This window comes from Cygnus olor, chromosome 2 (genome assembly GCF_009769625.2).
Source record: "Cygnus olor isolate bCygOlo1 chromosome 2, bCygOlo1.pri.v2, whole genome shotgun sequence".
NCBI lineage: Eukaryota > Metazoa > Chordata > Aves > Anseriformes > Anatidae > Cygnus > Cygnus olor.
This window is the reverse complement of record NC_049170.1, coordinates 155,260,502-155,278,103: the sequence shown is the minus strand read 5'-3', so window position 1 is coordinate 155,278,103 and position 17,602 is coordinate 155,260,502. Positions and strand designations below refer to the sequence as shown.

At 40.5% G+C, this 17,602-nt stretch overlaps 1 protein-coding gene across 3 annotated transcripts in view; it reads left to right on the top strand.

Annotated features, from left to right (window-relative positions):
- The window catches only part of FAM135B (family with sequence similarity 135 member B), a 206,780-nt gene that overhangs the window by 180,109 nt on the left and 9,069 nt on the right, over nt 1–17,602 (top strand). For all 3 annotated transcript variants that reach the window (XM_040547333.1, XM_040547332.1, XM_040547334.1), the window contains 6 exons: nt 964–1,119; nt 3,073–3,146; nt 8,370–8,524; nt 9,555–11,622; nt 13,321–13,487; nt 14,887–14,978. In XM_040547333.1, the coding sequence (XP_040403267.1) occupies nt 964–1,119; nt 3,073–3,146; nt 8,370–8,524; nt 9,555–11,622; nt 13,321–13,487; nt 14,887–14,978 (2,712 nt within the window). The remainder of the gene's footprint in view (nt 1–963; nt 1,120–3,072; nt 3,147–8,369; nt 8,525–9,554; nt 11,623–13,320; nt 13,488–14,886; nt 14,979–17,602) is intronic.

Sequence of the window (17,602 nt, the reverse complement as noted above, 5' to 3'; positions counted from 1 at the left end):
TCGTGTGTTGAGGACACAGTGCTTTTTTGCCTTTTTTTTTTTTTTTTTTTTTTCTATAATCACCCATCTGGCATTCTAGTGTGACGTGGCTGAGAAAGATTTTTTTTTTTTTTTTGCAATCAGAAAGGAGACAACGGGCCATGCTTTATTATTTCAGAGCATCCAGCACCATCTGGTGGGTAGTTTGGAATCTGCTTTTTTTTTTTTTTTTTTTTTTTTTTTTTCCTTTCCATTTACTATATCTGCAGTAAAGTTTCTGGAAATATTGAAGCTGTTCCCACTTCACAGAATGACAGAATCACAGAATGGTTGAGGTTGGAAGGGATCTCTGGCGGTCATCGGGTCCAACTCCCTGCTCAAGCAGGGGCACCTATAGCAGGGTGCCCAGGCCCATGCCAAAATGACTTTTAAATATCTCCAAGGAGGAAACTCCACAGCCTCTCTGGGCAACCTGTGCCAGTGCTCTGTCATCTGCACAGCAAAGTAGAGCTTCCTGATGTTCAGAGGGAACCTCTTTTGTTCCAGTTTGTGCCCATTGCCTCTTGTTCTGTCACTGGGCAGCACTGAAAAGAGCCTGGCTCCATTTTCTTTGCACCTTCCCTTCAGATATTTATACACATTGATAAAATCCACTCTGAGCCATCTTTTCTCCAGGCAGAACAGTCACAGCTTTCTCAGCCTCTTCTTGTAGGAGAGGTGCTGTAGTCCCTTGATCGTCTTGATCTTTCTCTCCAGATATGTAGCTGAGACTCTGCATTAAACCTCATGGCTTTTAAAGAGAAAAAGTGGAAGTCTCACCTGCATGATATGGGGTAAAATAATTCAAAATAGTGGCTTTAATAATAATTTTAAATCATGAGGATTTGTTGTTGTTGTTTTTCCTATAAAGTCTTAATCTAACATGCTAACTGATTTTCTGTCATGCCACTGTCTTGATCTTAGAATGCCCTTTCTCCCCTCCAGCTGCTGAGCAACCCAGAGAAGATAGCAGAACAGATAAGCAAGGACCTCGCCTGGCTTTGCTCCCACCTCCTGGCCCTGTGGACCCAGTTCCTGGAGGTGGCAACACTCCATCCAGAAGTCACAGCTTATCTGACTCAGGAGCATCATATGCTAAGGGTAACGTTAAGAAGTTAAAAGCAAGTTCTGTAATGGCAACTTCTTGACAGACACTGGTGATGTATCTGGATAGATGTTTCTCTTACTGTTATGCCTTATGAACCATTATGGGAGATGTGGTGAGTAGGACAAGGAGTAAAGAAGAGAATTTAAAATTACGGATTTCAATTTTTGTAATGATGTTGCTTTTATGGTACCCAGAATCCTGTGTAAAATAAATGTACTCTGAATACCAAAATACAGCATGGAACATGAGGTGGGTGAAAAGAGGTGGATATGCCCCATATTTGCTAGGTATCCATCCATCACAAACATAAGTTTTAAAAGGCACAAGCATCACAATGACAAATAGCCAAAAGATGAGTTTGTCTCAATTTCTTTCACAAAACTACCATGACGAATATAGATTTGTTCTCTTCACTATGTCACATATATACAGCTAGTTCTTGCCTTTCTCCTAGTGAGTTTCACAAAATGAAATGTTAATACTGTTCATGTGGAAATTGGTTCTTGATAATAAAGAAGGCACAAAAGCAAATGCCTTTTGGGCTAACTTTATCAAAGCTGCTTACCTGATTAGTTCAGCAAGTGCTGTGCCTTCTATGAGGACATTTTGGGTTATTGACCATACATCACTTTCATCACATTTGTTGAGCTGAACTCATAGCCTGATCTAATCATTAAAAAAGAGACATAGAGAAAAGGCTAGGGTTCATCTTGTTTGGCTTTAGAAGACTACAGTGTAGGTGCTAATATCCCAATTTACATACTGGTTCTTGTTAAAGTCAGTGGAGGTCCAGTCACTGGAGATAAGATAATGTTTATGCTGGCAAAAGGGAGACAACATTCAGGAAGAGGTGGATGATGCTGAGGCTATTTTAACTATGTATCATTTAACTCAGAGGACCTGGATGACTTGATCAGCCAAAGGACCCAACTCTGTAGGCCCCCAGCTCCAGCAAGGTGAAACCTAGCCTCAACTGATGCCAACTGCTGGCATGACCTTTGGCAAAAGACGTACCTTCATGTGCTTCAGTTCCTCCAGAAAAAACAATCCGCTCTTTTTGAAGAGGTGATAGTCATTCTTTTATTAGAAAAGCCATTTGTTGAAGTACGGCTGGGATTTAGGAAGATGCTGAGGTGCTGGGCTTTTCACTGCCATTCTCTGACACCATAATAGAGGTCGCTTTTACAAATATTATTAGCAATGTATGGGCTGCAGTTTAACAGTTCAGTACAGTTGACTGCATATTATGATGGATTGATTGAAACTCAAAGCTTATTCCAGGGCAGATAGAAACACTGAATATTTTATAGCTTATTACACACTCTGTGCTCTGCCAGACATTTCAGATCTGTGGCTCTTTTGTAATTATCCAACACTGAGCAGATCAAATGTCTATGAAGAGATTTGAAAAGCTCTCATTTGTAAGTATCGTGACATAGGCAGATGTGTTTCTACCATGACAGGGCTTATTCTCCTCTAGGCTGAAGTGTAAAACTTTATCATCTTGGGAACCACTGTGAATGTTCCCACAGAAAAGATGATCAATTATGAATCATTCTAATTTAGTAACTCACTCCACTGCTGCTATGATTTGTACAGTGGGAAAGGAAAAAATCTTCCTCATTTTAATATTACAAGGAAAAAATGGTAAATTTGACAGTTTTTAGAAAAGTAGTCAGAAGGTGCATATAAGAAAATCTTGATTTCCTCTCAAGGGGCACTTCTTCCCTCCCAGAAAAATATGCAACAGCACCAGCTGCTTTGTGCTGGACTGGGAAGGTGAAGCAGAGTTGAGCTCTTTGTTTTCTTTCTGTCACCAGAGCAGTGCAAAGCAGGCAGAGCATACTAAAGAATCTGGTCCTGACATTCATTGCTCTGTTTACAGCTTGATTGTGCTTGGCACCTTTCAGTAGATCTTAGGTTTAATTTGTGTGTTTCTCCCTCAGGTAAGGAGATTCTCAGAAGCCTTCTTCTACACTGAGCACCAGAAACTCGCTGTGCTGACATTCCAGGAAGGCCTGTAAGTAACTCATTGACTCTCCCCTGTCACTGGAAGGCTGAAAATGTAGTTGCTTAAAACATTCTTCTACCAAGACTGAAGTCTTTTCTGCTGGGTATGGAAGGCTTTGGTTTGAGAGAAATCACTAGGTCTACTCTAGCTCCATATTGTAAATGCATTGAAACGAATGTCAAAAGTAAGTAACTCCAATCAGGCCCTAGAGATGATTAATTGTAAGATTCCTGTAAGATATTTCTTTTTCTTTCTCTGCTCTCACAATACTTACAACATCAGGGAGTGACTAAAACACTGTAGCAAGAGCCTTCTAGGGATATGATGTGGGGGAATCCTCTTTCCCTACCTTTCTTCCCAACTGGGTACATGTCTCTGCAGAGCTTATCTCCAACAACATCAGCCTCAGGGCAGACAAATATATTTGATGTCATTCTTCAATTAACTTCCTAACCTCCCTATACCAGATCTAGTACTGGCAATTTTAATAGGAGGTAACAGCTGAAAAGCAACAGAAAAATAACATTTAAGAGTTTGCTTTTTACTCTCTCTTATAATACTTTTGGTTATAGGCAGTCATGGCTTTATTTTGGTCTTTAGTCCATCCCCACTTTCTATAGCAGAAAGGATCATCTGTACATGCAGACAGGAACCTTGATTCATTAAATAGAAAACACAAAGATGTGAATGTTCACTGGAAGCAGCAGTGGAGGACCACATGGGGACATCACCACATTAGATGGAGGAACCATAGGAGGGATATGAGCTCACGGCTGATAACTCATTGCTCAAGAATCAACAGTACAAAACAGTTCGGGAAAATAAACATTGCACTAGGCTGCATTCACAAAAATATGCTATGAAACGTGAGCAAGGTAATTATTTCATAGAATCATAGAATGGTTTGGGTTGGAAGGGACCTTAAAGACCACCTAATTCCAACCCCCCTGCCATAGGCAGGGACACCTCCCACCAGACCAGGTTGCCCAAAGCCCCATCCACCCTGGCCTTGAACACCTCCACGGATGGGGCATCCACAGCTTCTCCGGGCAACCTGTGCCAGTGCCTCACCACCCTCTGAGGAAAGAATTTCTTCCTTATATCTAATCTAAATCTACCCTCTTTTAGTTTAAAGCTGTTACCCCTTGTCCTATCACTCCCCTCCTGACACAGAGTCCCTCCCCAGCTTTCCTGTAGGCCCCTTCAGGCACTGGAAGGCCGCTGTAAGGCCTCCCCAGAGACTTCTCCAGGCTGAACAACCCCAACTCCCTCAACCTGTCTTCATAGGCAAGGTGCTTCAGCCACTTGATCACCTTTGTGGCCCTCCTCTGAACTCGTTCCAATACTTCCATGTCCTTCTTGTGCTGGGGGCCCTAGAGCTGCATGCAGTACTCCAGGTTTCCATCTGCTTGACACTGCTTGCTTTGACCAAAACTGCAGAGTATGAGGAGCCCCTTTTAAAACTGCAGTAGTGCAAATCCTGCCTTCAGTTTTAGCCAGTGATTCCAAGTGGAGAGCATGGATAATACTCAGGACCTGACCCCTCACGGCAGAGTTAAAGGAAAGCTGCTCAGATATGAATTTCAAAGTAATGAGGGATGTCTGAACTTTTGCTGCACTGAAACAGCCTGTTATCACAGGAGGACCACAGCATTACCAGAAGAGAAACCCACTTTTCAGAAGTGGCTTAAAGGCCACGACATCACGTTCTGTCATGATGATAAGGCTTAAATGAGACATCTGTTTCCAACCAAGAGCAAAGAAGAAAATGAGTTTCTCAGAGCTGTCACTAGGAACATTAAGGTTGATTCAGTGCTGGTGGAAAAGGCTATGACTTCATTAGTGGATGGGTTATACAAGGGTACCTTTTTCTGACAAACTAGAGCAGGGCCATGGCTGCAGGGGCCCAGCTGTGCTCACTTAGTCCTCCCATGTCAGTTTTTAAGTAAGCTGTGTACATGGAAAGACCCATGGCAGGATCCCAGGGTGAGGTCAAAGACACTCATGGCCCCATCTGGGCAAACACAGCCCTGCACAAGGGGAAGCCTAATTGCATGAAGTGCTTTTATTTCTCCAGACAGCCAGAGCTAGCCCATTTCCTACAGATAAGCATAATTTTCCTTAGTGATTATCAAGGAGATAGAATACAAAAAATAAAATAGCTTGCAAATGCTAAAAATTGATCTGTGAGGTAAATTCAGTATATGCAGGCCTCATGGCAGAGTCCTGTTTTCCTTTTGGTTGTGCTAGATGGTGCAGTTAGAAAAGCAGAATCTTGGCTCCCAGAGTATTATTAGTGGTGAGGGTGCCAGCAGGGAGTATTAATTGTGTTCAGAGAGGCTTCAGATGAGTTCAGCTCTTGGTGTGCTGGGTTCTGTACAAACACTTCACACATGAGCAGGCTTTTCCCCAGTTATTTCTTCCTTGTTACTAGATGAGGGGGCTTTTTGCCTTCCATACTGTGGTTGTGAATTCTGTTAGGTCATGCACCTACATGCATAGCAGTATCTGACTGTTCAAATAGAACAGGAAATATAGTTTCCAATAGGTTGGATATCACACAGCAGGTGGCTCTAGCAGGTGACAAAGCCTCCCAACACTTTGCAGAAAAAAATATTTTTTCCTACACCTATCATTAATGATTCATTTTTCTTGTGCCAGGGACTGATCTCAAAGCAAGTTTACTTATGATTTTTACACGTGGCCTTTTGTATAAACACCAATGCTGTTTATTAGTATGTCAGTGAGAACTTTGTTATGGTGCTAGGGCTTAACTCCAAATACCCAGGTGTTGCTGCAGGGAAGACTGAGCAGCTAGCTGTTTGTGACTGCTGTCTGATTCATGTTTTAGCAATCAATGACTCGCCTATCTTTGAGGAAAAAATAGCTGGTAAGAGCAAATGATAGACAAATAGACAACAACAATTATGTTCTGAAGTTGGAGCCAGTACGCTGGTTTGCACAAGTTCTTTTTTTTTTTTTTTTTTTTTTTTTTTTTTGTGTGTGTGTGTGTCTGGATATAGGAATTTTCTGTGCTGGCATGAGGACAGACCAATTGAATTACAAATTAGTTGTTTGAGTTTTGCTTCATAATGTATAAAGTGTTTATTCCAGTTAACTATCACAAGGTGATAGTTATAGTTATCACAAGGTGCCTCCTGCCAATGATAATCTAAAGTATTGTCACTGTGCCGTCCTATGGTACCCGTCCAGAATTCCTTTCATCCAACTGTCTACAAAAAGCTTTCTTCCTCCCTCTTTATTCCTTAGGATATGCAGACTAATTCAGGAAAGACTCAACACAACTAAACAAACATTGCATTTGATTCCCCATTTTTGAAGAAGTTGCTTACGTAGGAAAACTCATCAGAACAATGTATTAATGTACTTATTTTAGCCAAACCCACATCCCTGTGCCAGCTTAATGTAACATTCCTTGATGAAAGCCAGGTAGCATTTTACATGTGCCAAAGGATGGAACAGAACAGTTATTCTAGTTCTACCAACAAGCAGTAGCTGGACCAATGTGCCTTAGCTCTTCCAGAAGTGTGTGAGATACCACAGTGCTCTGAGGACTGGTATAAGCAAGATAGAGGGCCTACCATGTGTCCTTCTTGGTCTTGTTCCTCGCTGTACTGGTCAAAGAGATTTTTGATTATTGCTTCCTGCACCTGGGTTTTGAAATCCTTGGCACAGTCAGAGCAACAGACCTCTTTTCCTGATGGGAAAACCAGTTGAGGGATTCAGTCTCAGCCATCTGCAATGGCCCATGGGAGGACAGCAATGAGTCACAGAGCAGCAGGAGCGATTTCCAATAAAGAAAGAGGTTTTGCATTGAGGGACTGTGCAAAGAAATCTGTCTGAAAGACAGAAGTCAACTCATAGGACATGTTCTGCAAGCACTGAGTACTCCTTTCAAACACATTGCCTCTGTCTTCTCCTACCATCCCTCAGTCAGTAATTGAGTATGACTAAAGTTGTGCACAGTACACAATACTCACAATATTTGTTGTGATATCCAAATAATTCACGTTATTTGTTTTAAACATCTGTTATGGACACAGATAATTGTTATTACACTAGAAATACTACTGAGTGTGGTGCTTCTAACCTTAAGTTCTATTCCCTCAAATCTACTTTTTCCTTTGTCTGTTTACACCACTCATAGTTTTCAATCACCTTCAGTGCTCTTCTATCAAAACAGAAACCTTGGTGTCTTTGTCCTTAATCTTCTTATCAGCATGGTGCAGTGGAAAATACTATTGGACCACTCTATGCCAGACATTTTACATACCCATAGAAAGAAGCAGTTCTTGGTATAAACAATTTGCCTGGTAGAGTTGTTGAGGGGTTGTATATCTTTATGTCTACTCTGAATGCTGTGGAGCAGTCTTAGTTCATTCCTTCAACTGGGTTAGGTTAGCCAAAGACAAATTCAGATGATGAAAACTCCATCCTATTTCTAACAGCTTTGTGCAGATGTACTTTTTGTTCTGGTCATGTAATGACTGTTCTTTTGTCATCATGTCTTCCTAGTGCAATGCTCCTGGTGTAATGAGCTCATCTCCTTTGTGTGACATCCTTCACCACACTGTGGTGGTCTTTATTCTACTCCATAAATTCAGCCAGATGTGAACTAATTTGCTAGCATTTTACCTAAACTTGCCCTGACAAACATTTTGTAATATGAAGAAGAAAAAGTATAAATACTGAGTTTTAGTCTCAGGGCTAGCTCTGCAACATGGTCCATGGTGCGGCAGACTGGGAGCTATTGCAGCTTGGAGAGAATCTCTGAGTGAATGAGCAGCAGAGGACATTACGTTGCAGGTAGTGTGGCAGATGGGTTGTAGCTGTGACAAAGAGAGGGGACAAATCATATCTTCCCACTAGGAAGTTCCTGCAATGATTCCTTCTGCCTAGATGACTTCCAGCTTGCCCTACTGCATGGGATTGTGCCATCGTCCATGCACACCTTGGCATTTGTCTTTATTGAACTTCATGAGATGTCTGCCTGCCCATCTCAGTATTATCTGCAAACCTACTGAGTACACCCTGTCCTGTCACTGAGGGTGTTAAATGCAGACATTAAATGGTATTGCCCCATATCAGCTGAAGGGCAGGCACATCTAGTAATTGTCTACGCATCTGCCCTTACTGCCTGGCTTGCAGGAGTGACTGAGAAAAGCATGGTAAGCATTTGAATACTCTATTTCTTTTGCACTTTGCTGCCAGGATCCAAAGTCATGGACAGATTTCTACAGAAATTCGTAATTCAGAGTACTTCACCAGCATGCCCCCCCTGCCAGCGGAATGCCTCGACATAGATGGGGACTGGAACACGCTTCCAGTTATTTTTGAAGACAGGTACATGGATTTGCCTTGCAAAGGTGAGTGAAACACCCCAAGGTACATGAGACAGCTTGAGCTGAGGAGGTTCACTTCCCCAGCTGAGGGTAAATGATCCTGTATTACTTGGACTGGCTCTGCCTTGGATCAGAGCATAATCCACTGTAAAATATAAGTGAATCCTCTGTTTTTTCTACTAGTGAACTTTAGAGTATTTCCTGTAACTTCACAGTTTTCATCTTCCAAGTAAGATGTTTAGTTGCAAGGACTGGAGGCAAAATCTAGAAAGAAAGCAAAACCATTTGGATTTTTGTTACGGCAACTAACTAACAGCATACTCAGAGTGACATCTAGTGTTAAGAAAAGTCAGAAGAAAAAACCTTAAAATTTGTGTGAAGCCCAATACTGTTTCCAAAAGGGAGTATTTCTTTTCAAAAAAAAAAAAAAAAAAAAAGATTTCCCCTGGAGTACTGAAACCACATTTTTCATTAAGAAAAAATACTTAGTTCTTCAAGTGTATAGTAAAACCTCATAGCCCTTGCTTCCCTTTTCAACAACTGTTAAGTGTAGCAGAGAGATAGTATCACAAGTGAGCACGGTCCAGTAAAGAAGACCTGTGGTCATTTCCAGAGCTATCAAATTGGCTAAATTTTGACAATAATAACTACAGATATTTAAATCATGACTCCATATTAAACTGATTCACAAGCAAGATCTACACTACATACAATGTGGTACAACAGCAGGAGTGCAAAGAAGTGCCAGCTCTGATTGATTTACCAATTCTATAAACTAGCAGTATAAATACAGTTGTACTGAGGAAAGTCTTTTTTTGGACTAACTGTAACTGTTTAGTGAGTATAATTCCAATTAAATGCCCTGTGTCATTTGTATTTGTAATATCACTCTAATGTAGAGATAATTTTTAACATAATAAATAATGTAGAGATAATTTACAACATAAATATACATACTTCTCTAGGCCTTACGATCACTTTTCCAAGTCCCACATCACATTGGGGTAATATGTTGTGTTCTTGCAGATGCCACTTCTTTTTTTCTTCCTTTCAGATCAGAATTTGGATGTTTTCCCAGATTTTGAGGTTCCTGAAAATACGCAAATGGATGTAATAGACGACAAGGAAGATTTTTCGTCAAATGATGCCACTGCAGTAACAAAAGCAGACTTTGGGAAAGGTACTCTGCTAATACACACAGACAGGATAAATGGGAATCTGTCCTGCTTGTACAGTGGTACTGAAGGTGCTGCTCACGCAGCAAAGGGTTTAAACCCACACTCCACATCTCAGGTATGTACATTGAACAAAGAAGGCCAAAGGAAACCTGAAAATATTTTTGTTTCAAGTAAGGAAACTACTGACTCAGAGCCAGGCAATACAGAATGCACATCAGAGGAATTTAAAACACACAAAGAAGTTTTATTAAAAGACAATAGACTTGCAGCGGGTGTTACCTCTGGAGACATGAAACCTAGCAATAAGGATGCCCACAAAAGTGAGCCCGTGTTAATTGTTAGTGCTCAGTATGAGTGCAGAGCATGTGGAACTGATGGCTTGGAAGACAGGTCAGAAATAGAAAACACAGCCGAATCTGGTCATCCTGAGAATAATTTCACTTCTGAGCTTGCACTGAGTGAGTTAACCAGTCTTGAAAAAACAGCAGATCCAGACAACAAGACTCTGGTGCCTGTTTTGAAAGCTTTGCCTGCCCACAGCTTGGAAGTGAAACTGTTCGCAAAGGAGCAACGAACTGAGGAGTGTGAAGAATTTACCCTGATGTCAGGGGTTATAAAGAGATCCTCCTCCATAATATCTGATTCGGGCATTGAAAGTGAACCAAGTTCGGTGGCATGGTCTGATGCTCGTAGCCGGGCTCTGGAGCTGCCCAGTGATCGAGAGATCCTGCACCATTTGGTACGGAGACATGCCATCCACCGAAATTCCCTAGAGGGTGGCCACACAGAAAGCAATACTAGCTTGCCCAGTGGAATCCAAGCATCACTCACATCCATTAGCTCTTTGCCCTTTGAAGAAGAGGAGAGAGAAGTGGAGCTTACCAAACTGACCAAGTCTGTCTCAGCTCCTCAGATCAGTAGCCCAGAAGAGCCTGTGGAGGAGGTGGATATATCCAAACACAGCGAAGCAACCTCAGGAGACTCAGGAGGATATTTAAAAAGTTGCATGGAAACAGAGGATGGAGATAAGCAATTAATCATGGACTTCTCTGGGTGTCATATCACCACTGAAAGTGGACAGCTAGAACCAAAAGAACATCCCAAACCCACTGCCAAACACAGTAGTGGTCACATGGAATTACACAGGGAGGAGGCAAAAGAAAGTCTTTCAGAGACTTACTGTAGTTTGGAGTGTGCAAAACCACCTGTATGTCCAAAGTCACTTGGAGATAACATCTCTGAATTCCAGTCACTGGAGAGCAATGGTGAGTGCAGCTTAAAAACACCAAGGGCTAATAATTACTCGGACGAAAGTACAGAAAAGTTTGGTGCATGCATCAAGGATCCAAAGGATAAACCTAAGCCGGACAGTTTCGAAATACAACAAGGCTTTTACACCGATATCAGAGTAACAGGAGAGGAGAGCTTCTCACAAAGCATAAAGGTGTTACCTGATACTTGTAATCCTGTTTCAGCTGCTTCAGAGACTTCAATAGAATTCGGCTCAATGCAAGGAGAATGTGGTAGGTCTCTTGCTGGTGAGAGCCAGGTGGTGTATGCAGAAATGCAGGGGTTACAAGAAGTTGAACTCAATGACTCACCTGCCTCAGCAGACCCTGCTTCAGGATCCTACCAGGATGAATATCCTCAGGAACCCGACAGCCAAGAGCATAAACTTGTAGCTAATGGCACTGGGTTTCATTCGGTGACGACAGAGGGGGTGGCACTGGAAAGCAGAAAGGCTGTTGATGTGGTTAACCTCTCTGTCTCTTGCACGGCCACATGTCTTCCCTTTTCTTCTGTGCTCAAAGAGACCCCTGCGATGGTCGGCTTCTCTGCAAAGCAGGCTGTGTTCCCCATCACACGACAGCCTCTAGGCTCCTTTGGAGTTGTTTCTTCTAACTCAAATGAGGTGGATGAAGAGGCCAATGAAAGGATGCTGAAGTAAGAATGTCTAATTACTTTTAATTAATGTTGCAGTAATGCCAAGAGACCCTGACAAAGTTCAGGGCCCTAGTACAGTAAGCATAATGAAAGTTTGGATTCAGAGACAGTTGTTGGAATTACAGTATAAGTTATCCAAATAGACATATGGTTTATACACGATAAATAATCTAAGTAGACAGGAAGAAAAAAAACACAGAGAAACCAAGATCTTTAAAGACATTAGGTCTTTAATCCTCATGGAAATGAGTGGGATTTAGGTGTCTAAATAGTCTTTAAAATTTGGCCCTCCATCAAGAAGTCATATTACCAAGACGTGGATATTGACCCCAGATATTTGCTTCACTATAGCAGTGTCATAGCTCGTTTTTCTTTTCTGCTTAATTTTACTCATTAGCAAAACTATGAAAGGTGAACACAGATTGGTTGGCAGGGCATCGGCTTCAATGAATCTGGAAAACGGGAGAATGAACATACTGGGTACCTGGAGAAGAGGTGTTTTTGTTTGTTTGTTCATTTGTTTTTCTCTTGTTTCTTAGCCCATGAAAAAAAAAGGCCACATCATGGTCTTGATTTTACAGTGGCCTATTTCACAGACTGACATGCTAGTACATATATAATTTTGTTATATTTTTTGTGTCTCTGCCGTGCTGAGGGAAAATGGTAGCATGGGAATTTCTCAACCCATTCACCCATGTTGGTTCTCTGCATGTGCATTCATTTGGGACCTAAGGCTTATTTCTATTTTTTATTTTTATTTTTATTTATTTTTTTAACATCTCGAGGTTCAGTTTATGACCCCTGCTGTAAATCCTGCTTGATCTAAGCACAAAATTTATTCCTTCTCTGTGAAGCAGAATACTTAACCATGTATTCATGCATTGATGAATTCAGGGCCTCTAGGTCCATGGCCAGAATATTAGGTTTTTTTGTTATTGAGTCCCTTTAATATCAGTAAGGTTGATGTAATTAATTGTTCACCATCATTCCTATTGGCCTTAGGCTACCCCCAAGGTTTAAAGGTTTATATCTCCTAGCCTGGTCCATCCCAATTTTCTCATTCTACACTTATATTGCAATTATTAATTCCTAACAGCTCTGGATAAGTTTTGCTAAGTCAAAAAGCCACTGAAGTGTTTAGCACCTTTGTGTAGCTTCAAGGTGAGTCCATGTGTCAAACTTTAGGCCTTCATCAGAAAAGCTGTTATCTTAATTCTTTCAGCTCTGAGCTGCTCTTCCTCTTAACCACTAAGTGTTTTCAAGAGAACCCCAAACCAAACCAAACCAAACCAAACCAAACCAAACCAAAATGCGTCATCTCTGTAATGGGGTGTACCCTTAAACTCCACTGTCTGAGGAATGGGGAGAGCAACTTCTACCTGCCTATAAATGCATCTGATGCTATAATTTTGCTTTTCAGTGTCAGTATGTCTGAGGACATTTATAAGATGTAGATTTTGCAATTCTGCATTTTATTCTCATTGGTTTTGGCCACCAGAAGGTTCATTTTTTTCCTCTAGCAGGTGTGAGATACTGAAGGTTTTTACCCATTTCCTGTATGACATCAAATCATTTGGGAACAGATTTTCTTCCCTGCATCTTGATTTCTCTCAATCAGAATAGAACCTTCTTATTTCTAGTTTGAGGGTTTGTTGTTGAGCACCCAGTTCTACTGTGATTAATTAATCTATTCTCCAGTTTTTATCAGGCCAAAGAAAAATTTAAAAAAGAAATGAAGATTGAAGGATTTCTGTACAGTGACTTATCTGTACTAGCTTCTGATATCCCATATTTTCCACCAGAGGAAGAGGAAGAAAATTTGGAAGATGGAATTCACCTGGTTGTCTGTGTCCATGGGTTGGATGGTAAGACCAGGAGGAATAGTTTTGTGTAAGCGTCGCTTAAGTGTAAACAAAACAAAAGAAAGGCAGATCTACAGGAAGTGTGAAATAACAGAGAGTCTGTGGAAAACATTTATCTTAGCTAAGTGTTTGGTTTCCTTTACGATATTCAGTCCATTGTAATAAAGGATGTAGGAGGGTATTAAGTATTTTCTTTACAAAATGGGTGCTGCTGTGTGTTTTTGTTGTTGTTGTTGGTGGTGGTGGTGGTAGTTTATTTTGTTGAGACAGAATTCTACACCAAATTACGTCATCCCTTCAGCATACAGTAAGAGTACACTACAGTAACTCCTCTTGACTTTCTGGAGATACCTGGTTGTTTAGCAGTATGTCACCAGGATGAAAACATTATTAAACAAAATAAACCGCTGTTAGAGGATAGATAGTAGCTGGATTTAGAATGTGGGAAAATAGAAATCAATATTCACTACAAAGGACGCCTGGCCTGAAATATTTTAAATACATGCTTTCTAAGCAGAAAACAGATATATTAAATTTGAAACTTCTCTTGATAAGCTATTGGTTCAGTGGGGAAGGTGAAAGCATTAACCTTGAGACTATGGAGAAGGAGCGGCAGAGCCTCAGAAAAGTGTGAAATTCTCCTTGGCTTGTGCAAGGACCATTGGCATCCAATATAGCAGCGACAGTGATATGTTTCTTATGAAGAGGAGGTACTTCCTTTTCCAGAAAAATAATTCAGAATACCTTGGAATTTACCTAATATGGAGTTGGGGCATTTTGTTCATCTCCCAGAATCATAGAATCATAGAATGGCTAGGGTTGGAAAGGACCTTGAAGATCATCTATTTCCAACCCCCCTGCAAATCTTGTAAAATATTACAAGACTGACAGCATTTCAGCACCAGGTTTAATTGTGAATAAAGAGAGGCAGGCTGCTGTGCATATGAAGGCACATCCTTATCCCCCAGGCACATGTGCTGAAGTTCCCAGCAGGGCTGCAATGTCTCCTGGGGGTGTCACCAGCTGCAAAGGGGAAAGGACAGATGTCAATCTTTTGGTGACCCCTTGTCTTTGTTCTGACATTGTTCAGCGAATAAGGGACAGAGTAATTCTGGGCCTGATCTTTGCCTTCTCCTCCCAATTTTATAGAGCTCATGCAGTGCCCAGCAGCAGGATGTGAGGTCCAGCCCTCCTTGCACATGTTGTGGGTATTCTTGCTCTCCTGCTGTTTCAGTGAATTATCATACGGTGTGGTGAGCTGTCTTAGAAGCATTTAGCAAGATCTCCCTGGCGCTAAGGTTTATAAGAAGACAAATTTATTAAATTGAATTTATTTATATATATATATATTTTTTTTTTTTTTCTGTTGAATTGTGTCTTATAAAGTGCCATCTGTTTCCAGGTAACAGTGCAGATCTACGGCTGGTAAAGACTTTTATAGAACTGGGACTCCCTGGTGGAAAACTGGACTTCCTAATGTCTGAACGAAATCAGGTAGTGTAGAGCTAATTTCTGTCTTCGTTTAGATCTCCTACAAGCTGTTGCCATTGCTGAAAAAGAACCTTCAGTAAGGCTCTTTCACAAGCTGGATGAAGCAAAAGCACTGGGGAATTTAGGGAATTTTATGTAGGATTTAGTTCAAAGGCCTGTTCCTGATCCTGTCTGAGGTGATGGGGTACTCAAACACACCAGGAAAGATTCCTTGCATTGAACTCAAAGACAATTATATTATTACTTACAGGACTAAACCTTAGGGTAACCAAATTGATTTATCCTGTCAGTTTGCAAACTTAGCAGCCAGGTGCCTCTGCCTTTTGGATGCTGTACAACACAATGCCGACAGAAAGCGGCAGGTTTAGTAATGTTAAATTACTTAACATTGAAATGTTAAATGTTAAAAAAAATGGAGGATGTGAAATATCCAGAAGGTGTTGTCAGTTGCTTTTGATGCATCAGCCATTGTTTCTCCTGTTGCAATGCTTGTGAGATTTATTTTCTTGAATGATAAAGAAATGTCTTCCAGAACAATTCATTGCTAGCCTAGGCAGAACACCAGAAATGAATTCTATGCTCTGCTTTGCAATGAACCCATATTTATGATACCTTTATGCATAAGATAAGGATTTCCAGTGCCCAGTCAAAAACATTATTCTGATTTACGAGCAGCTGAGAAACTAGAGTCAAAACTCTCTTCTTTGTTCAATAGCTTTTATATTTTGAAATGGCCAGTTGTTTTTAGTCTGTGAACTTGCCACCTTCCAGTGTACATCTCTGCCAGAAGTGGACCTGCATGGTTAATGTGAGCAAGATGGAAATAATGAGGAGACCAGACTTGCATCAAAGTTTCTCCTGATGTTTTCCAAGGCTGAAAGGATTAGCTCTTACAACATCTCTATTTGCTATTATATTGAACCCATAATGGAAACTTTCAGTCCTCCTATAATAGGGAAATGTGTGCAAGTTCACATAGCACTGGTATAGGACCGATATCTTTTGATGAATGTTTGGATGCTTTAAAACATCCTGTCACCCTTTTTTCCCTGCTCTGGGAACCACATTGAAAACGATCCATGAAATCAGTCATTTAGCTGAAGTTTGCTTTAAAGAAGAAAATTCAAGCCACGTTTTTATGCACTCATCTGTAATATATTTGACAAGCTCAGTCAGAAGACTTCATACTGAAGAATGGAGGTATAACCAGGTGAAATATGACATTTGATGTGTTTTGTTTGTGGTTAATGCTCAGGCTGGTATTCTTCCACTTTTAAACAACCTGAAAGATTTGGGATAATGAGCCTAAGAGGAAATTGTTAATTATCAATGCAGGCTAAACAAGCAGGCAAGAGGTTATTGGACTGTTTGTAGTATATGAGAACATTTATTTTAAGGCAGTGTTGCAAAGTGAATATGCTCGTTTTCCTTTGCAAGAGCTGCAATTAGCAAGATGGGTTGTGTCACAAAAGCATTAATTACTAGATATGTTTGCTCTGAATAGCTGTTCCAACATTTGATGGTTGTTTTTGTGGCGTCTGATTAGTTACAAATTTGATTTAGAGTCTTGTTGGAGTGCCAAATGACACGGTTCTGAATAAGATCTGCCTACAATTGTATAGACTGGACAATATACTATTAGTTTTATTGTATCAAAACTGCCATTACTGTTGCAAACAACAAATTGTTTAAGTCCCTCTCTGGCAGTCATTCTCTTACTGATATTCTTGAATAACAAACACACGGCATTTAATTAAGATGGCCTAATAATTTTGTGATTGTGTCTGTAGCGTCAACATCACCTATATGTAGTGTATAAAGCTGTAAACTATTTTATTATACTAATCCATTAAATCCTAAATATCAAAAGCTTTTCTTCCATGTGCAGAGTATGGTGCCTAGAGAGGCTAAGCAGTTCTCACCACTGTCAAGTCAGGCTGCTTTAAGATCTTACTTTTGACTCTGAACTCACTCAGTCTGACACTGTTAATCTTACTATTAATAAACCGTAGGCCCAGATTTATCCAATTATGCCTAAGTTAGAGGCACAGTCACTAGAGAAACAGAAGCAACCACAGAAGGTAATTTAATCCCCTTAAAATACTGTCATCTAGAGGGCCCTATTTCCATGCCCTACAAAGGAAGCACAAGGTAACTCTTGTCCTGTATTGAATGCCCGGGTTATATTCCTGAAGCTAAAAGGCACAATATAGACTCAAAGAACCTCCGTGACAAAAGATTTTGCCTTATCTTACGTGGGAGCTCAGCAAAGACAATGAATTTCCACATGGGCTATACTGAGAGCCATAAGACTGATACTGACGAGTCTTGTTACTGTTAAAGCTATGTGAGAAAGAAAATACTTGGCTTGAATAATTTTGCAATGTTAGTTGAAATAATTTTGATAATAATCTGAAAATGAAACTTTATGGCTGTTTTCAAAGAGCTTCGATTTTGAGAGGACTAAGCAACTGAGAAAAATTCTCCCCCATTGAGCAAGTATAAAGAAAATTTGGACTAGTTATTACTTTTGTGCTTGCAGTTTACTTTGAAAATAACATTAGTCTATGATATATGTATACTTCAATAAAAGCAATATATTTTAATTCACCTACTCAATCCTTTTA